At 46.1% G+C, this 22,454-nt stretch overlaps 1 protein-coding gene across 1 annotated transcript in view; it reads right to left on the reverse strand.

The window, feature by feature from the left end:
• Positions 1 to 80: 80 nt before the first annotated feature.
• LOC8033094 (early endosome antigen 1) overlaps positions 81 to 22,454 on the reverse strand; it is a 44,856-nt gene continuing 22,482 nt past the window's right edge. The window contains exons 10-12 of the mRNA XM_029993649.4: positions 16,683 to 16,841; positions 5,811 to 5,966; positions 81 to 5,069 (exon numbers count right to left, since the gene is read on the reverse strand). Of these exons, the coding sequence (XP_029849509.3) occupies positions 4,932 to 5,069; positions 5,811 to 5,966; positions 16,683 to 16,841 (453 nt within the window). The 3' untranslated portion in view covers positions 81 to 4,931. The remainder of the gene's footprint in view (positions 5,070 to 5,810; positions 5,967 to 16,682; positions 16,842 to 22,454) is intronic.

Raw genomic sequence — 22,454 nt, forward strand, 5'->3', positions numbered from 1 at the left:
ACGGTTACTGGCACGAAAGCGACAGCTGCCCGAGAAATTGCCGCGCTACCTATTTGCACAGATTGACAAATCTATAGAGAGAGGTAAAAACAATTTATTCACCTTGTACCAATTGCATCCTGCTTGGCAGTCGTTGTGCGACACAAACGTCAGGATGCTCGACATGCAACAATTCGGCCTGCTTCCTTGGGCGGCTTTCTAATAAATATATGTACAGGCAGAACAAAGGCGCCACAGCGCACAACGGTAGTGTACACAGTTATGTTCTTTGTAAAGCAAACTTCCGTCTCTGCTACGTTTTTTGCGTTTGCATCCTGCAGTATTGCAGGGCATAAATGCTTTGTAGGAACCAATGTTCAAACAAGCTATATTTAGTATTGCAGGGCATAAATGCTTTGTAGGAACCAATGTTCAAACAAGCTATATTTAGTATACTGGTGTGTACTAAAATGAGGGGTATCGTAAACACTGCCGGTGTGCTGAGGTGCTTGGTGTGCCCAGGTTTCACACAAATGACACCGATTGAGCATCTGCTCGGGACGACATCATGGAAATCTGTGCACGGCGATGCACAAGGGGACTCCTAGCACCGCTTTATTCTCGTTTCCGACACCCGACAAGCATGTGCCAGATAACCGTTGCTTTAAACGGTCTTTTTATGCCCGTTTATCGGGAAGCCCAATGCTATAAAATGCACAGTCACAACAATGAAGTAATGCATGTTTACAAATCAACAGCTTTTTTTTTTTTTTTTCTTTTTTTACATGCACAACTTTGCAGCTTCTTGCTTGAATCATTTGGGTCGCAACACTCGCCCAATTCTAATAATACTATGTGCCTTGCATTTGACATGCATGCGACATACTTTCCCATATTGTACTGAAATTCGGAGGGATCGATGAAGTAATATTGTACTGGAATTGTCTTTTCCTTACCAATGAAAGGAAGTTTTAATGGTGTAAAAAGCATAGAACTGAAGTGTGCTAATATCTGGTGCAAATCCTCCTGTGCTAAGTATTGTATATGCAAAGTACCCATGGGGTGAAAGAAACCGTGGCCGAGTTTCGTTGCGATGCTGGCACCGTCTTCCGCAAACAATAGTCTCTAAATATCATAAAATAGCGGCGACTTGCCTGCTAAAACTTGGCATGAATATATATCACAAAAAGTGCCCAGAGCACCTGCCCTGGGTGAAGGTGGAACATGAGTGGACACAAGGAAATGGAACCTGTGTAGAGTCGGAGATTTCCTCTAGTTCCGTCGTCTCCTTTGGACGTGTAATACGTTTTGTTCAAACTTGCTGCACTCTAAGATAATGCATGGCACAATTCTCACAATAGTGGGTAGCAATTTGAAGAGAAAAGTGGCCTAAAAATCTACCTTCTCAAATTCATTCCTTAACAATGTAAAAACACATTTCAACATCTAGTTAAAGCTTCACTTGTTGCTGAACATTTCTCAGTTACGTCGTGACACGTCGAAATATTCAACAATCGGTGCATGCCATCCTTTTACTCCATCTATTTAGTGTGATCATTGGGTGGAATCATTCTAAGCAGTATTAAAGGACCACTTGTATAAACAAATAAGAAAAAGACAGTGGCCTTTCTTTTAGGGCTGGGTTAAGGTGCTTCTGACAAGATATTTTTTTGTGGTAGACAATTTGTACGAAAGATGCCCACAAGTCTCCAGCCACTTGGAAACAAACTAATAAACATTATTAATAAAAGTAATCAAATTCACAAACCATATTTTATGATAATGCAATTGAATTCTGCAAAGGTGCAAGCGAGCTGGACAAGAATGATGAAAATAATCCCTGAAGAAGGGGAACAAGGGGGACAAAGGATGAACACAAATCTCCAAGCACAGCTAGGGACTGGTGCACGACCGAAGAAAAAAAAAACGCCTGGTCCTGGTTTGCTCTACTGACGTCTAACTCCTGGTTAGCTCAGTCGGTAAAGCGCTCCTCTGGAAATGGAGAGGTCCCAGGTTCAATACCTGGACCGGGCAGATTTTTTCGGTCGCGCACTAGTCAGCTAGTTGTGTTTGTGGAGATTTGTATGTCCTTCGTTCCCCTTCTCCAAAGATTATTTTCGTCACATTTCATGACTGCCAGCCTACCAAACATATTTTGCCTTGGGGGGGAAAAAAAACAGCTGAAGTATATATAGTTGTGGGGAGGTGAAACAACACGTGGATTTCCGGGGTCCTTTATCTACCTCCACACTGGTCCTGTCTGTGGTTGTGACATTAATGGGGCTACAGTGAAAAATCAACTGAGGGGTGTCACGACATCATATTTTAGCGCTTTGCACACAATCGATGAACAATTCTTTTGAGGTGTTGAGGTCTTTTAAGCACTAGTACTGATTGCAGTATTTCCACAGGTAAAAGAATATTGCAAGTTTCTTTCTCGTGGGCTCACAAAAAATTGAACCGACAAGACTCCCCGATAAACCGGGACAATCCCCAGACATTGGCTCTGTAGCAAAACATGCACGCAGTGCTGGAAGTGCGCTGTGCCACCTTTGCTTGTCGAAGACGCACTCAGATAGCGGAAGAAATGTGACGCTACAGCTAACGGTACTCAAAACATTGAGCCCGAGGACGCAGAGTGAGCAAGGGATGTCACTGCACTCACGTCTACAGACGACGGCAATGGACGAAAAATGAGATTCTTACCACCACCTGTTCCCAAGTGCCATTCCTTCGTCAAACAAATCGCAAACTGCACCCGTACAAACAGATGGAGCAAAGAGAGCAAGTCTTTGTAAAAGTTTTGCTTGCGAGACGGCAGACTTGCTACCTATATTTGGGTCACGGTTTTCAAGACGAACGATTTCGACCAAGCCTAAATTTTGTCCCGTTAAGCAGGTAGCAATGTGAGCATCGAATATGATGAACATTGTGGATGATAAAGTATGGAGGTAGTCAAAGCTGGTAGAAAGAACTTGAAAAAGAACCTCTTGGGAGCCACAGAAGGGCAGTCAGTATTTTGCCGAGACATCATTGGGACGTGCATTTGCGTAATCGCTATTCTATGGTGCAGTCGTACTGCACTGGCTAAATTCTTCATCTGCAGTGCGACTCGCTGCTGCCATACCTCAAAGGAAGACGGGCCTTCCACTGGCTAAACAACTAACTTGCTTTGCTTTTGCTTACTTCATTAGGGCTCTGAAGAAGCCAAGTCTTGCAGCAAAACACTGGCTCTCGCTCTGAGGTTTTCAGCATGTTCCTTTCTCAACTCTATATGGTCAACATTGTAGATGAGCTTGCTTTTCTATGTTGTTATGGTAGTTCATTGGACCAAATCAGCTCTTTGTTTTGGACTTGTACTGGAAGCTTTGGCTTGAGCATCGCATATGCAAATGCGGTATATAAACCGTGCCACCGGCAAAAAATCTCTTGTCGATGACACCATCATGTAAAGTTACACAGCCCAATAATTCATGCACATGGCATGCATTAGGTATGTATGGGGTGAGGCACAGGTTGGTGCATGTGTAACAGTGCAGCTGCCCATGAAGAGTTCAGTGTAGCATTTTGGGAAGCACGGATGCCACTTACATTGAAAGACTTTTGCTGCACGTTACACTATACTTAACACCAACTAAATTTTTTTTTTTATGAAGGAATAGCGTTTGGAACAGGCGGCATATGTAGTGGCACAGGCAAAAACAGTGCTCAGAAATGGCAAGCAATCTCGATTGGAGTAAAGTGGAAGTGGTTCTATTTTGGCTATCGGGAAAGTGGCATGGCCCTCATATTAAAGGGGCAATGCACAGCAAAAGTCTGCTTTCTCTCACTTACTGGACTCGAAAAAGCAAATGACAATGGGAAGGGTAGCATATCAATGACGCTAAAAGTTCATAAAAAAAATCATCCGTTGTTCATGCCCAGAGAAAGAAAAACTGGCACCTTTCTCTTCTGCGACGCTCCAAGATCATTCACGACAATGCTATTCTGGCTGTTACACGAATGCAAATCGTCTCTTCTAGAAGTGAGAAAAGTCCGGCAACACTTCGTAAAGGATCATCTTTAAAAGTCTCGACTGCTCCTTGCCAGTGCTACTAAAAGTGATGTGCCGTCAGGGTGACACGATAAACAATGTGCGACTATTTCAAACCATTTCCCACCGTTTGAAACAGAAGTTTTATACGGCGGAAGGGAATCATTTAGAACTTTGAAATTTTGAAAATTGTGCGTTGCCCCTCACGGACATAAACACTGGATTGTTTTCGACGTTTGAGGGCCTTAAACGATGACGACATACACTTCCAATATGCGAGGTAGACGATTGAACGTGCTACCGCCTTCACACGTTCCAACGACTATAGGGGGTGCCATTGCTCAACCAAGCGTCCCTTTCGTCTGCCATCTTTGGAAGCGGAAATGGAGGCAATCACTCCATTGCCACTGTCCCGAGTGGGCACCTATTTTCATTCAATTTGGGTCACGATAATGGGCATGACAATGTTGCAGGTAAAAGTATGCGCCTTCAGTTTGCCGCGCAGTAAAACAGCGTCCCGCGCATTTTCATGCATTTGTATGTCTTTCCCTTTCCTCTGTGTAACTTCTTGCTTATGGGAAATGAGTGCAATGATTCATTTAAATTGTCTGGGGGACGCCACCCAGCAGATACTTCACTGCAGCCAACTTGCTCGCTCAGCTATAAAAAAAAAAGAGGATGGCAAATCAGTTGTGTTGAGACGACTGCCACAACACCCGGGATTGGCTTGCTCGGAACGCGGAAAACGGCAGCTATACACCACGCCGGAAAGAGTGAATTACTCCTTCAAGCGGGCCCCGGAACTAGGCGCGTGCGACCGAGAACCGATACGCCGCAAAAAGTGTCCGGGGCGCCGTACGGCCGCTGCACGTTTCGAGGTTGGCCATGCGTTCGAACACTGCTGCGGGGCGACGGCCCTTCAAGGCTCGGAGTCTGGCCGGCGCCCCGGGGGGGGCCTCGGGGGGCAGCCCCAGCAGTTGCTGCTCCCACGGAGACTCTCCAGCAGCCGCTGCAGTGCAGGACACGATGACACAGCCTCTGGCTCCGTCTCCAGCGTCTGCGCACACCATCGTCGGGTCCCTCAACGTGAAACGGATACGTACGTTCGCGCAAGCGGAACCCCTGGCGCAGGGGTTCTCAAATATTCTTATCTTGAGGTTTGACGAACCCCTATGTGCCTCGACTGTCAACCGAGGAACATTTCCTGGTCCCGGCACCGACGCGAAGAATCGGTGCAGCGGCTTGCGGACTTTGCTAAACGGCCGTGAAGATGCTACGGAGTGTTTTGCTCAAAGTTATACTAGAGTTGAAGATGGAAACACTTTGCTTCGGAGCGAGCATGCCGGAGGAAACCTGAGAGCTCGAGGAACCCGTCAGTGAACCCTAAAGAACCACTACGTTCCTAGGAGCCCGGTTTGAGAACTGGCGTTAAGGCTGGCGTGACTGGTTACGGGTTTGGAAACAAAATAGTACTCCCAAAGTTAAAATAAAATTTTGCCGACCGTAACTCCGTTACATTTTTGGAGTGATGTTCCGATGACAAGGTTACAGTTGGCAGGTTCGAATCCTGGCCAAGGTGTCCGCAATCTGACTGAGGTTTATTGCAGAAAAGCATCCATGGGGGGGGGGGGGGGGGGGGGGTAATTAAGAGTTTGACTGCACGTCAAAAGATCCCCGAGTAATCTACGTTACTCCTGTCTTTCGCTGGGACATGCCAGACGCACCCCCTCCCCGCCGTTGGTTAGGCACGTGAAACCCCCAAATTTGACCGTGTCCTTCCCCCCGTCGCCCCACTTACCTCTATGACCCTCTCGAGCATAGTGTCGAGCTTGTCGATGTCCTCGGTGGCCCTCTGGTAGTTGTCCTCGTAGGCCTGCTTGAAGCGGGAGAACTTGCTGGCCAGACCTCGGAGCTGCTCTTCTCTCAGCACCAGGCCCTCCCTCAGGCTTTCCACCTGGACAAGCGCAATGTATCGAGAGAAAAAAATCAGTTTTATTTTTTTTCTTAAAAAGTCCACTCTCTACACGATTGTTGCTGTGCACTACAGTTGGTTACAGGTTAAGAAGGTAGCGCCAAATGCCCCCCAAAGGGACTCGTAAATCCCTCCGCCACCTCCGCATCCAATAGCATCCCATCGTTTCCGTGACGTCGCGGCCAACGCGCGAGGAGGGTCTTGCCATTCTGTAGCATATTTGCTTTATCTTTCGACTTTGACTTAGCATTGTGGAAGCCACGAGAGGGAGATTAGAGTTTCCCCCCTCCGATAGAAACAAATATGACTTTCGGGGATTACCTTCCCCCTCCGATATATACAAAGGCTGCTTTCAGGGCTCGGTTCCCCCTCCGATGAATACAAAGGTCGCTTTCTTAAAAAAGTGGGATCGGAGATAAGTTGGCATCACTCTGTAGCCAATATCTATCCATTGAAGCGGAACAAGGGGCGTTTCCAGTGAACTCTTCTTTCGACTGCGGAGGGATTTGTAACGGGCGCATCACGCTTGTGGGAGGAGCTTCTCCTACCTTCTTGACTTGTAACCGACTATAGACAGCCTGGCTGCAACCGCCTTCTCACTTTCGCTCCGGATCAGGCATGACCTTGAGCTAAGCTTGAAAAGAATACAGGTTTCCACAACACCCCATTCGTCTTTCCCTCTCTTTCTTCTGAACATGCTTCTGTTGAGCACAGTGGCTCGGTGCCGCCTCTTCCTCTAGTTTCATTTCAAGTCGAGTTCCTAGCTCATAACTGTACAGCGCAAGCGGCGTGTTTGCGATGCGCGTGTCGGGCTCTATTGCTCTGCACCGGCGTGAGCGTCAAATTTCGCTGCTTCGCACTGGCATGTTAGGAAAAGCAAACTAGATTTTACTTTTACCATCCATTGCTCCCACTGAAAGTTCCAGTTCATTCTTGGCAGCTGTTGTCTGTTCTGGCTTTGAGCTCCTCGAATATGGAGTGCAAATAAAAGAAGCCTCAGCACAAAGCTTTGGGGGAGTCTTAAAGGGGCGGTGCAACGATTTTATGATTAAAAGAATTTGCATCTCGTCATTTTTACGTTGTTTATTGTGTCCCGGAGGATAGAGAAAACACCCCCTTCATTGAAAATGTTGCGATTCCGCTGCATAATCGCAAAGCGAAAGTCGAGCTTTTTCCCCCACCTGCAGCCCCAAGTGGCAGCCGAAGGAACTACGGCGAAAAGATTACGTGACCTCGCTCGGCTCTAAGCTGCAGCATAGCGCCAGCTAATGTACGCAGAGAGAAGGAGGGGAAGCGTCCTCCGAGATAGCACACGGGAAGCTACACGGCACTCCGAATGACGTCACTGGGAGTGCGACCAGTTGTAACCCTGAAGGCTGGGAGTGAGTTGAGGGGTGCCCGAAATGCCAATCTTTATCTTTTTTTTACGCAACAACTAGGACACGCAGGCGAAATCGGTTTTCTGTTCGTTACTTCAGAAGTGTCAGGGGGCAACTTCCAGAAATCTTTGACCGAGGTCCGAAAATCGTTGCACCACCCCTTTAAGGCCCATTCACACAGGACCATTAGCTCATGTTTTCTTAAGTTACCTTGTGAATAGGGTTCCATGTTAGTTGTATGAATAGGAAAAAATCTAAAAAGCACTCGCCAGTAGATTTTCTGTCAATTCGAATTTATCCGATAAACTCAAAATTTTGAGGTCACAATGATGAAATAAAAAGCAAAAAAGATGGTGTTCTATGATTAAACTTTATCAGAGCACAAGGTCAGTAGATGCCACTTAAGTTTCCTTTAAAATCTAGTTCTGACAAAAGGGGGTTGCCTTTTAGCACATCGAGGTTCCTTGAGAAAATGGCTCATGGTACCCAGACCTTATTCATTTTGTTTTTATATCTGGGTGATTTCAGATAAGATCGACCAAAGGGTGGCTGGTCGACATTTTTAAATCAACTGATGTTTTTATATGACATTGTCTAGTGTCTGGTATAAACAAATCCACACTTAGTTTTGACCAGAAAAAAAATTTGGAGACAAGAAAAATCGTAAGGCAGGGAGAGGTGGACAGTTGCAATAACGCGCACTGATGGAGGGGGCAAGTTTGAAAGTGAATAATTAAAACAATAAAATTAGGAGAATTTTAAAACTTTTTACAAACAAACTATGGGTACAACTTGCTTGTAATATAAAGTAATAATATTTATTAAAAATTTATTTAGTTTTCTAAAAATTGCCAAACATGCCTGCTCGAACGACAAATGGCAAACTTTGGAAATCTGTATCTCATGAAATAATTTAATCATTATTACATAACTTGCAGACATTATTTTACTAATATATGGCTATTATTGAAAAAATAAACAAGGTATCTGAGTGAGACAATAGTCACAATATATTTAGGCAAACATGGAAAAAAAATCAAACAAAGAAAAATTCCAATGCGAATAAAAAAAAAACACCACCTTCGATTTTTTTTAAATTTGGGTACCCTGTTATACTCTATTTCGGCATTCATTTCTATCAAAAACATGTTGCATCATTGCACTGTGAAAGAAGAAACAACTCCCCAAAGTAGGGTCCTTTTTCAAAGCCTACACTTAGCAGTGTCCTATACAAGAAGTGACTCTGAGTTCCAGTTTCATGAAACTTGCACAAATCTTTTATATACATTTATTCAGATGAGGTCATTGATAAAAAGAGCGATCGGTCACACAGTAAAAGGGAGGAGAAACTATATACAGCATTTTACATAAGCGTACAAAGTGGTATCATATTAGAGACTAATGATTTGAGAAAAGATGATGCAGTGTGAAGTTGTACCTTCCGGTATATTTTACATCTAGAGTAAAATAAATAACTTTACTTCCACACACAAAAACAAAGATATAATAGTAAGATATTTAGGTTGGCTGTGTATTTACGATTACAAACAATTTCAGGTGACGGATGCCATAGTGCCTAACTGGAGCAGCTTCGATGCTCTCGGTGTATGAATGAATCGTGGCAAGCCGATATATTTTATCCTGCTCGAGGATAACATTTTGGGATTTTTTTTATAGTGATCAGATAAAAATTATTAGTAACCACCAACAAAAACAGTAGGTTAAATACCCCGTGAAGAAAAATGTGATAAATAAGATGTCCCTGCATTCAAAATGAGCAGTCCTTGGGAAATCAAATTCGGCACTTTACGCTAAGGTTTTCCTCGCTGTACCCATTTAATAAAGTTGCTTCCAAGCAGATCCGACTGTCCGTGCTACATATACGTCACAGGTCCCTTCTGTTGATGACTTGCTGAGCCGCCACGCGTGTCAAGACTGAATGCCAGGGAAGGCGCGCACCGTCAGCCACTCTTCTTTTTTTTGTTCACGATACCGAACAACCTCATTTTCGTCCAGATATACAAAATGCACGCCTTTCAGTTTCTTTGATAGAACGCTCACCATTGTCCTGGCCGTCTGAATTGCGCTTACTGAACGTTCTCTCAGGTTGTTCAGCGTGGCCTGGTGCTTCACGAGTCCGCCAACTCCGTCACGTGCATTTTTCCCATGTCCAGATGCAGAAAATAACCACTGGGCTTGTGGGCAATCGTCCTTTGCAAATTGGTGAAGCTGGTAGCGATTCTTAAAATGACTGGCGGCGCCGTCACTTACGTACGTCACGTACGAGTATACCGCAACGTTGTCTTCAACCCACTCCTTCACTTTTTCTAGAGCCAAGCAAGCGTGAGCGGCGTCGTGACACAGGTCCTCACTGATGATGGCAAAGCTGTTTGTAGATTTTCTTGTCGTCACTACACATGTAAATATCGAAACTTGTTTTTTTTTTCAGTGATATGCTTGCACTTCCTCAGGAAGCACGATGGTCCAGTTTTCAGCAAAGTCAAAATGAAAGACAATGCTCCCGCGTTGCATGCACTGTTTTGCATCGTAGATCGCTTTACCTTGCGTTTGCCGGATATGGTTGTGAAGTACCCAACTTCCAACCGTCACTTGGATGACTTTTAGGAAAGTCTCAGGTTCCAAAGTTTTTTTCACAAGGTCGCCGGACTCCCATGTTGCAAGCACAATCTCTTCATCCTCCGGGATATCAAGTTCCTGGAGTGTAAGAAACTGGCCTTTTGGGCAGTGATCACAGTCTCCTTGAAGGCACAGTTCTGTTGCTGGGTCGCACAGAAATGCCGAGTTCATTTCACCAGTGTTGAATGTTGAGCCTGTAACGTTCTCTAGAGCGGCAATACAAAAATAATAATTGGCGCAGCGCACACAAACGCACACTTCCTGGTGTGGAATACATTGGACCCATCTAGGGCGCAACGAATAAAATTTCGTTAGCCCAACGCCGGAATCGGGATGCTTGTCTTTGTATATACGGAAGGCCTCTCGTATTGAGCGTGTCATGAAGCGCTTTGGCACGAACGTTTTCTCTCCGTTGAGCATGACAGAGATGACGTCCTTCTGGTTGGGACTTTGGCGCGAACATTGTAGCTCGTCTTTCGTGAAGTACTCTAGGGCAGCAGACAGGTTCTCAGGGCTCACCTTGCACCTCGTGTAAGGATCCGGCTCATACCACACGCCATGCTTTTCCTTGAGTTTTCGGGATTTACTGATGAGGTACATTGAGGCCTGTGGAATCATCTTTTGAACCTCATTCTTCGTCAGTGTTGACGGCAGGAGTGTAAGCAGTTGACAACGTTCCCGGAGAGAGGTGGCGGTTTCAAAGGCCTGCCGAAAGTTGTCCACCCACTCAGTGCATGTGGAGCATGTTGGTTCGGACGACCCCAATGGTGCGTCCCTGTCGTACGCAATACGTAGCCTTGAGCGTATATTCTTGACAGCAACCTGCTCCAGTTCTGTCTGCTTTCTCTTGACATAGGCAGGCCTGTCCCGACTTCTTACGACGCTTGGTTGTCTCAGCGGCGACACATCTGTAGGTAGTATGCTGCGATTTAGATCTTCAATTGCTTCTTCAGCTGGCACAAATATGTCAGGGCACTGCTCTGAGCTTCGCATCGAGATCTCCTTAGTGATGTGCATGAAGCAATGGTAGCACAGGTAGTCCGTCGTACTCACTTTGGTGGAACAGTCAGGCGGAAGACTTTGCTTCAACGAGTTTAGGTCCAACTCGCCAACACTTCGAAAATTCCGCTGCTTTGGTATAGTCTTTTTGTGTTTGCAAAAGTAATCTGCACAAAACACTCGTTCGGAGCTCCAGGACGTCTTCATAATGTATACATAAATAATAGAAATTAAACCCCAACTGATGGCATATAATTGCCAAGTGAAAGAACTACTGGGTGCACAAGTGACAAGTCCGAGGCTGAGGAGAACTCACTGCAAACATACATTTGAAAAGAGAGGTCACAACTGAGGCTGTCGGCAAAGCTTGATCCACGTCAAAGGAAGAAAGAGGGAAAGTCTCCAGACAAAAAATTGTGGTCAGCGGCCTTCGAAAAAGACTTTCCGGAATCGCACTGTCGTCCCTCCACGCGCTGATATGAAAGCACCCGAGCTTCTACCACGTGGTTCATGACACAGCCTGAGCCATGTCGGCGACCGGTTCGCGAGGGGTTGGCGGTGGGGTTACATTGATGGTCACTCGGATTAGCCCTTGCTGTACTGAGCTACCGCCTGCAGTGCCTTATCGCCGGCTGGTGTCAACAACGAGAACACACACACCCTGTCTACACCAAAACTACAAGCGTTCACCGCACACGCGTCGCCGCCGCTTTTAAGCTTTTGTGAAATTGCTTTCTTTTGCCGCGGAGAACCGCCTTTATCTTAACTACGCGCCTGAAATCCTTCCAGGCGGGCGTACACAATATCAAGCGTTTCGAGAAATGCCCGTGGAGTAGAACTATGGGAAAATTCGGAGCCTGCGATGTCGATATCGTCGCCGTTGTGTTAGTACGCCGTCGCGTACTGCAGTCCCCCGTTGGGGGAGGGGGGGGGGGGGGGGGGGGGGGTCTTACTACGATAACATGGCGACAGCGTTTACACTCTATGTATTTACGCGAGGCTCGAGTATTTGGGGATAATGCTGCCGGTTGGTGTGCCCCTTTGTGCCTGATATTATCACCCGTGACGCCAGCGAGTGAGATGGCGACAGGCATGACTGCTCAGTAAACAGGCGTCGGCGGCCATGTTTTGCTGGTTGAAGCGAACCCCCTTGTCCTTGACAGCGAGCGGGGAAATGCGAAAAAAAGATTGTATCGGCCGTTTTGCCAGAACTAGCGACGAGTGTCGTCTGCGGTTTCCGGCAACTATTTTGCCATAATCGTGAGCTTAGCGAGGAAATGATTTTCGCTAGCCACAGAACACTACCACGCAGAAAGGGAATGCTTGAACATGTTTTTGTTCTGGATATATATCAGGGATATATATGAGAGAGAGAGAGAGAGAGATGAAGGTAGAGTGGAAGAGGGAATAGCATATAGTGTCGCAGGAGAATAAAGTAAACAAAGTTCCTAGTGGCCGATGGTTGCATGATCTTTTCTCGGATCACTAGTCCGTAATATGATACCTCTTTGTACACAGTAGTTTCTCCTTAATTTAAGTGTGTGAACGATTTCTTTAGTTGTCATTGGCCTCATCTGAATAAAAATATATAAAAGATGTGTGTTGGTTTCATGAAACTGGAACTCAGAGTCAGTTCTTGTATAAAACACTGCTAAGTGTAGGCTTTGAAAAAGGACCCTACTTTGGGGAGTTGTATCTTCTTTCTCAATAAAATGATGCAACATGTTTTTAATGGAAATGAATGCCGAAATAGAGTATAACAGGTTACCTAAATTTAAAAAAAATCGAGGGTGGTGTTTTTTTTTTTATTCGCATCGGAATTTTTCTTTGTTTGATTTTTTTTCCATGTTTGACTAAATATATCCTAACTATTGTATCACACAGATACCTTAGTTATTTTTTAAATATTAGCTATATATTAGTAGAATAATATCTGCAAATTATAACATAATGATTAAATTATTTCATGAGATACAGACCTCCAAAGTTTGCCATTTGTCGTTCGAGCAGGCATGTTTGTCAATTTTTAGAAAAATAAATAAATTTTAAATAAATATGATTACTTTATATTACAAGCAAGCTATACCCATAGTTTGCGCCTAAAACGTATTACAGTTCTCCTAATGTTATCGCTTTAGTTATTCACTCTCAAACGGGCCCCCTCCATCAGTGCGCGTTAATGCAACTGTCCACCACCTCATGCCTTACGATTTTTCCTGTCCCCAAGTATTTTTTCTAGTCAAAACTAAGTTTGGATTCGTTGATACCAGACACTAGACAATAACATATAAAAACATCAGTTGATTTGAAAATGTCGACTAGCCATCCTTTGGTCGATCTTATCTGAAATCACCCATCTTTAAAAATATAAGAACACAGTAGAATAAACTTTCAATTTCGAAGAATTGGGAATCTAACAAAAATAAACTGATAAACGCCCAATTTTCAGCGAAAAATAAACTCCGAGAAACACCCTCCAAACTTCGAGAGAAATTAACTCCAAAAACACGGAATCCCAGTTATGAATCACCGGAACATCCATATTTCGAAAGTCGCGTGTAATGTCACACCTTCAATTGGTTGCCATGCTTCACACAGAGTACACAGGTCCTGGTGACTAACGTAAGCTCCCGTAACGTTACGCAGTGTAAGCAAACGGTGCTACATGAACGGACCTTCATGCTAATGCTGAGCCTCGCCGTTACGCCAGAAACAAAGAGCCCAATATCAATTATTGCACTTTGTTTCGGCGCAAGTCTGCCACGTTACACCTTCAGTCTTCTCAGTTCATCCCTCTGTCGTCGCCAGTTATCTGTGACCGTACGCTTAAGGTACTTTGTCGCTTTATACGTGGTTTTGCTTTCACTCTGACCCCCAATGCAAAACGTAAAGGGTAACTGCAATAAAAATATATATTTTTTTTAAACAGCCTAATTTAGACAAGCATGTCAAAAAACAATTTTTCCGCAAGAAAAAACAATTTTTAGAGCAATATTTATTGTGTGAGACTGATTTTAGTTTGCGGCTATTTCGTCCGTTTTTAATCACGCACCACAAAGTTGGTGTTCCGTGACGTTTAGCACCAATTGGCTGCCATACTCATCATTGGCTAAGAGTTTGATTGACAGCTTCGATCTTGGTTGTTAAACCTTTGTTATATGTTGCAAATTCCTTTTGAGCGGCATATTTTTACGTTTCAAGAATAACCCATGCAATGAGAGTTATTATTTTTTAGAAAAGGTTTTCAAGAAGGGCTCTTCCATTTGCATTCATACCATAACAAACAAAAGCTTCGCCATTCTTTCATGGCCGCCGATGTCTCTACTCCCGCCTGTCTCGCCTACCTCGACTAGTCGTTTCGCCGAAGCGATCAGTGTTTTGTGTTGATCCAGGTGCTTGAGTGAGACTTCCTGAAGTGAAGTAGTGTGTGTTTAGGGCTATCGCAGTGTTAGTGATAGGAAGCGACGCGGGGTTTTGGCTTTCATAGCCCGGTTTGTTACTTTTGTTTTCCGCTTTGCTTTCTTAGCGTGCTTTTTTTTTTTTTTTTTTTTTCACTTGCGCGTGCAAATGCCGACTTTTTGGAGATGCCACCTCCTGTAAAGCGGGGCTGTTCTTCTGTAAAGTGCTGCGAAATGAGTGATCATGACAGCGAGGCTTCCAGCAGCCATGTTGCCCCGAAAGATCACAAGCTGAATGCTATTTGGCTGCGGGCAATCGGGCATTTGCATAACGACAAACGAGGCCAGGTATGTTCTCGTCATTTTGGGATTCGCACCGGGTGCACCAAATGTCCGCGACTGAGACACAGCTGATACGTAAAAAACCCGATTATCACGTAACACCCTTCCGCAGAAGCCTTCGGACGTCCAAATTCTGCTATAGACAGATTTTTTAATTTTTTTTCTTGGCTTCCGAACCATTTTACGTTAAGTTGTTTCATTTGAATGTGTACTGTTATCGTAAATCTTAGCTTGGGATAACGCCTTTGTAGATCATCTTATTCGTCTTGCTGGAGAGACGCTAACGACGGGCATAACAAAATTGTTTGCATATTTCGCATACCTCGCAAAAGAACTTCCCCAGTCATCTTGCGAAACATGGAGTTTGCACCGTCCTGACTTCCCAATCTTTTACCTGCTTTAGAGCAGTTTGTCCCTGCTAGTAGGTATGCCTACTGAAACTGCAACTTGGGGCAGTGCCAGAGAGGAGAGAGACTGTTCGGAAAGCTTGGTCACCTTCCCCAATTTCTGAACTCTCAAGTGATTGTACCATAATAAATGCACCAACGCCTCTTCCCAAAATAAAGAAAAAGCACTAGCACTATGTTCACTACGTAAAAAATGGTCTCAGTTCATGCATCTGTGGGCAGGTAGGAAATCTTGCCCAAATTTATTCACACCGCATGATGAGCGCTACAAACTCGCACGAGATTTACAGGAAAATATCAATGGTGACTTAAGTTTCCCTGAAATTCTGTATAACCGGTCGTTTGCAGGACTGAATCATCTACTCGAGCAGTATGCGTCGTTGTGCAAACACGTCAATGTGCAAACGCAGTCTAACAACACCAAGTATAAAAACGGCAGATTTAGGACAACAATCTGGAGTCCATTGTTCAATTCAAACAACATAATTTTGTTGAAAACGCCCCGCAGCTTGTTACTCACGCTATGTGTCGGGAATCTTCCACATTTTGAAAAGAAACGAAGGAAGATTTAAGTTTAAAAACGCTCGCAACCACAGCTCGCTGCGTCCTCTCGGACCAGCTGGACCAGATAAGCTGACGACGACGGGGCTGAACCCGTTCAATATCAACCCCACAACAACCATTTTGCGCTCCGTGTTAGTGTGGGTTTCTACTTCCAAGCCCCGCACCACACACCACGAACGTTTCAGTTCTTTGTCGCATTGAGGTGTCGCACCTAACAGAATGAGATCGCCGAAGTCAAAGCAGTACTGTCGTGAACGTTGGCTTGTGGTTGTGCACTCGTGGACCCTGTGACTCCCTTCGCTTTCAAAGCACACACGACGATTACAAATGATACTTTCCGTCTCCTGGGAACATCTCAGAGGCACTTCTCAGGGCATGTCCTCGCTACATGTGCTCGCAAACCGCGGAGGCTTCTTGCGTCCCGTCAAACCAAAACAATACCGGTGCCATGTTGATTGTGCGTTGTTGCAAGATTTTCACCCACCAAACAAATACAACGAAAGCAAACCGGCTCTAGCTTCCAGCGTACATCAACGGCACCTTCCCTTAACTCCCTCCCTCCCTCCCTCCCTCCCTCCCCCTCCATCCCTCCCTCCTCCTCCTCCTCCTCCTCCTCCTCCTCCTCTTCCTCCTCCCATCCGCGACCTGAAGTCGACACTGCGTACTCCGCAGCCAAGTCAATCCAAGAGAATCCAAGGGCAAGGTGTACTCCTCCTCCAGGCGGGTCGAAAGAGCGGGAGTTTCAAATGTGGAGAGGTTGTGACTCCAATCACGTCCTGTAGCGTAAATATTGCTAAAAAAATTTTTTTTTCACGAAAGATTTGTTTTGTGACATGCTTGTCCCAATTAGGCTGTTTAAAAAAACACTTCCTTTCTTTGCAGTTACCCTTTAGCGATCCTCTAGAAATTCATCGTCATACGTGGCACCCTTGTTAAGTGGATTGCGTTACGAGTAGAGAATAAATGGCCCACCTGCTGTCTGAGCTGGAGCCGGTCGCAGATGGCGTCTGCCTGGCACAGGAAGCCCTGTGGGGGCAGCAGCTCCTCCCGCAGCTGCCTGGCCTGCTCCTGGTTCACCGCCTGCAGGCAGCGCTGCTTCTCCTTCTGCTCCTCCAGCTGCTGCAGCAGCAGCTGCAATGCAATGGGAGCCGCCCTCAGGGGCACGCCACTATCGGCCCTTGGACACAAACCCGCGTGTATGCTCAAGTCGGCATCCAACGACCCACGCTTTGTCATTCCTGGGGTCCCCGGACAGACTTTTCTGCTTTCGCGGTGCCGCACAATGTGCGCCCGCATGAATCCTAGCGGGTCAATTTATATGACATGGAGTTCTTTCACACTCAAATAACATGCCGTGTTTTCTGATCAATAAAATGCACCATTGTATAGACCTTTTCCACAAGGGCGCCGCCATCTTGAATTGTCGTCACTTCCAGTATGGGCGAAAACATTACTTTGCCGTCACCACGCCAATAGAAGACGTTTAGGATATAAGCCTAACCGTCACACATTCTCGTTTTGGCTCCCCTTTATTTTTTTACTATTTACAGGTTGAAACGTTTTACTATTTTCTCGTCGCCCATACTGGAAGTGACGACAATTCAAGATGGCGGCGCTCCTATGGAAAATGTCTATAAGTTGCACCCCACTATAAATGCCGTTTTCACAAAAAAGATCTTGGTTGGAATATAAATCAAATCTTTTTATAATTCACACTTCTTATTTCGTATACCGTAAAGTTCCGAGAGAACGCCCCCGCCCGAAACCTCGCCCACCCACCTTTTTGGACGAAATATATATTTTAATAAAGTTCCCAAACATCGCCCACCCCCTAAAAATCGCAGTAGCTTCGACGCATTCGAAAGCCCGGGAAGCCCCCGCCGCGAACATACCTCTGGAAAAACCGATGACTCGTCCGCAAACACCGCCAGTGACCCGATTTCTAACAAAAGAGAAGATCTTTTCCGGTTAGATTGATAAGATAAGGGCGAACTAGAAGTGAATCATTCAAGACGTCCGGGTACAAAGGAAAAGAAGAAACAGCTCAAGCAAACAAACTCCACACTAGTAGACAGTCATTCCTCTGCGTGCCCCGCAGCTGTTCACCTGCCCTCGCTTCCAGCATCGACCATGAGGAATAGCTACACCATCCAGAGAAAGGTGGAAGTTGTCCAGTGGCACAAGAAGAATGGAGACAACGTAAGCAAAACTGCAAGACATTTTGAGCTGGACAGGAAACGTGTTCGCGAATGGAGCACCAACTACCAGTCCCTTCTGCAGCAGTGCCACGGCAAAAACAAATTCAAGAGAGCCATCAACAACGGACGGCCGGTCTTCAGCGAAGAGCTCGATGAAGCACTCATGGACTTCTTGGATACCGAGCGGGCGGCGGGGCGAGCGGTGAGCAACCGCGTCCTTCAAGAGCACGCACGCAAGTTGGCGGTTCAGATGAACCTGGGCAACTTCGAAGCTTCGAACCACTACCTGGCCCGCTGGAAAGCCCGCTTCAATGTGTCGATGCGAGTGGGGACGAACGAGAGTCAGAAGCTGCCGGCTGACTACGCTGACGCAATCTCCGTCTTCCGGAGGGCTGTGGGAAGCCTGCGCCTGGAGCACAGTTACTCCAACTTTAGTATAGCCAACATGGACCAAACCATGGTACGCATGGACTGCCCAGCCAAGCGGACAAACAACGTTGCCGGCGAATCAAGCATCCGCATCGTGAACACAGGCTGGGCGCGTCGTGGACTGACGGTTGCACTCTGTGCAACAGCTGCGGGCATCAAACTCCCGGCTCTCATCGTGCTCAAGGAACCGACGGGCCGGATCCCGCCAAGGGCACTGTTCGCACTTCAAATCCCAGGTATTGTCTCAATTTCCGCGTGCGGCCAATGTTACTTCTGGTTTGCCCAAACAAATTTCAGCATAAAAATAAGTTGAAAACATGCAGTCACGCCTTTCGCATAAAAAAAAGAAAAAAAGTTTTAGGACAGCGTTGTTTTGTGAACGATATAAAAAGCGCCTTCCACATGTATTTGTGCATTTCTAGTAGAGGGCGCTGCATGGGTTCGTCACAAGTTTTGTTTTTTCATCAATACCGTCAATACTACGCAGCGATGCGGCGATGCTTTCGTGTTTGCGGCTGCTCCGGTTGTTGGTGGTTGGCTTTGCCGGAGTTTGGAATGAAACCGAATCTCGGCTCCTTTCAGAAAATGTGAGAGTGACCTGTTCAAGGAACGGATGGATGACTACGCCGGTCTTCCTCGAATGGGTGCGGAGGGTGTGGGGTGCCAACAAAGACGACGTGAGGCGGCTGCTCGTCTTGGACCAGGCGCCCATTCACAAGACAGAGGCAGCGCGGGAGGCCCTCGACGGGAAGGAAACCGACGTTGTCTTCATTCCTGGCGGGTGCACGTCTATTCTCCAGCCAGCAGACGTGTGCTGGATGAAGCCCTTCAAAGATGCTCTCAGGAATCGTTGGTCCTCCTTCTTGCGGGAAGGGGCTGTCACCGCCAAAGGGAACCTCAAGAAGCCGTCGCGTCAGGATGTCGTCAGCTTCGTGTCCGAGGCTTGGGCATCTCTATCGGAGGAGGCCGTCCTGACGTCGTTCAAGCGCTGCGGCATCTCAACACGCCTCGACGGCTCAGAAGACGGGGAGTTGAACCACCGCCTGGCCTCTGTAAGCGACGAACCAGCGATGGGGCCCGAAGCTCGGGAGAGCATAGTGGACGAAGTAGTGCAACTCGTCTTTGACAGCGACAGCGATGAGTCGTTCGATGGATTTAGCGATGACGAGTGAGCAATAAATGCGTATGCACCGCTGATCTGTCAAATGCAGCCATTTTTTTTGTAGTTTTTGGCCCTTGGCCCGAAACTTCGCCCACCCCATGTTTTTCACCATTTATCTCTTAATTTAGGGTGGGCGTTCTTTCGGAATTTTACGGTATAGTCGGGGCGGCCAAACTGCAATGATAAGCCCGTGTAAACACAAGCTGTTTTTCCTTTTTCTTTTAGATTTGTTTAAAAAAAAGTTGTGAAAGCTACACTTATGCGGTTTGTGCAGGTGAGTTATATAGCCAAGAGTACATACTAGTATAGGGAGATAGTCGCAACTATTATTCGGCTAATTAAGTAAAATTTGCTAATTAACTTTTTAATTAATCCAAATAGACATATAGTTCCAATTAGAAACTTGCTGAGCATGATCAAAAACCTTTGAATCAACTCGTTTTAGAAGGATATAATGCCGGGGCAGCATTTTACGGCGTTCTGTTAAAATGCTCCATTTGGATGCGTTTCTAGATTTCGATTTCTTATTGAAGCGCATCTACGCGCCCGCAGTCCTGCTCCCCAGTGGCTGCGACGCGCGACACACATCCGCCCTACTTCCCTCCATTCTACGAGGTAGGCGGGGGGGTGGCTTTGCGCCGCGACCACCAGGGAGCAGGACCGCGGGCGCAAAGATGTGCTCTGATAAGAAACCGAAATCTAGAAACGCGTCCAAATAGAGCGTTCACGCCGTCAAAATGCTGCCCCGGCGTTATAACGTTTTAAGAATAGTTGATTTAATGGTTTTCGATGACGCGCAGCAAGTTTCTAATTGGAACTTTATGCCTACTTGCACTAATTAAAAATTTAATTTACAAATTTTACTTAATTAGTTGACTAATAGCTGCGACTATCTCCCTATACTATATGCTCTTGGCCGTATAACTCACCTGCACAAACCGCATAAGTGTATCTTTCACGGGTTTTTTTAAACAAATCTGAAAGAATAAGTAAAAACACCCTGTATACTGTGATCGTAACATGCGCTTAAGTGGGAGTGCTTCAATATTCGTGCCAGCGAATCGAACAAGAAACATAACCCCTTCGGCAAACGTGTGCAGTTAAGGTCTATACATAAAAAGAAAAAAAGCATATGTATGTGTCACAACATTTCCAAGACGCAGTGACAGAAATTTTGTAGAAAGAAACTGCAATGTATACACCGGAAAATATGGTAGTTTATTTCTATGTATGAATGTATGGATGTCCTCCATCCAGCTGCTGCAGCAGCAGCTTGCTACGGGAGCCGACCTGAGAGGGCACGCGGCCGAATTAGAGTAAAACCTCTTTGATACGTTCTCGGTTCTTATGTTGAGAAGCGTTGGTATCGCCGATCTTGCATAGGAACACGTTTTAATTTCCTGCTTAGTGCATTTGCTTTCCGGGTTCTTGCGTCCAAAAAGCCGCCAACAGAGCACCGACCGATTCGCGGATGGATTCCGTGATGACACATCCGCGGATCGTCCGCCTCCCAAGCACATTCACACGGAGGGGGAGACAAGGGACGGCAAGGATTGGGACCAAACCACTTAGCGACTGCACAGTGTCGCCGTCGTCCAAAAGCTAATGCGATGTTTTCCGCCATGGTCACGGCGCCATTGCATTAATATGGAAAAGAATTGTTTAGCGCTGCTTTCATGTGCCGTGCAAGGCAGAATATTGGGAGAGGCTTAGCGCGGAGCGCCACTATCTTGACCAACCCAAAGCATAACAGAAGTGTGGTCTTGCTAGAGGAGGGTCAGAGTAGAAGCGACAGTATTGGGCTTGCGAAGGGGCGTTTGTCCGTGTCCTCGTCCCCACGCACTCGCGTGCAACACGTCGATATACCACGGGTGCAAAAAGATCTCTTGCCCAACCTCGTTGCATCTTGGTCTTGCTGAATGAAAGGCTGGATGGATGTGCAGGACAGAGTGCAGCATGCTAGACGAGTTTTAACATAAGCTTCTCAACACGGACCTGGAGGAGCACCGGAGCATGCCGTGCTAACCGGGAACAATTCCTGGAGTTTTCTTCACGCGTGGAACCAAGAATTGACTGACAAGACAAACCAGCGAACGGACGAGATGGAGAAAAGAGAACAATGCACTATCTGTTTTGCTTGTCAAAATAAAGTGTGCTGTTGCCACAGAAGACGCTTTTCTGAACCCTAGCCAAAAATCCGTAAAAAGCACAAACCGAAAAAGCGAAGCACTTCTGCACTTTTTCACTCGCAGACTTTTTACTTCAAACGCATTTAATCCAACTTTTTTTTTTTTTTAATGAGCAACACGACGATGGTGCATTACTGTGCTTTGCTCCGTTTTTGTTAGCTTGCTGGTCTGCGTTGTCGCGGGGTTCTTGGTTCCACACACGAGAGGCTGCGTGTACTCCACAAGGCTGATGCGCTGCATGGTTCTGGTACTCCTCCGGATTTGTGGAAAAAAAGCTTCTCTCAAAACTCGTTTGGCACACCACAGGCTCTCCTGCACATGCACTGACCCCTGTCATCCAGCGGGACTTTTTTTGTGGCTTTGGTAGACTGAAGCGCTGTGCGGGACTGCGTGGGGATGAACCGACAAGAACATCGGCAAATGCCCCTCCGCAAGCAGAGGAATCGGTCGCTCGTCCGTGCTTCAGTCACCCAAAGCACCAGGTGGAAATTACAAGCTTTTTCCGAACATATTCGAATTCACATTGACAATAGTTTACAAACTTTTTCCCAACATACTTGAGATCACACCTACGAATGTTTGTGTGAAATAAATTGCTTCATAGCAGCTGCCCTCCGTCTCATCTCTAGCTCTCCCAAATGGCCTTCTCGTTCCTTACGTTTCCCCGAATAGTACATTTTATTTCCCCGGTCCCCTAGAAACCGTATTGATGAGGTTCTACTGTAAGTGAACAGTTTAGTTAAAAAAAATTTACAATGTTTAAAAT

The sequence above is a fragment of the Ixodes scapularis genome, unplaced genomic scaffold, assembly GCF_016920785.2.
Source record: "Ixodes scapularis isolate PalLabHiFi unplaced genomic scaffold, ASM1692078v2 PGA_scaffold1__304_contigs__length_218370807, whole genome shotgun sequence".
NCBI lineage: Eukaryota > Metazoa > Arthropoda > Arachnida > Ixodida > Ixodidae > Ixodes > Ixodes scapularis.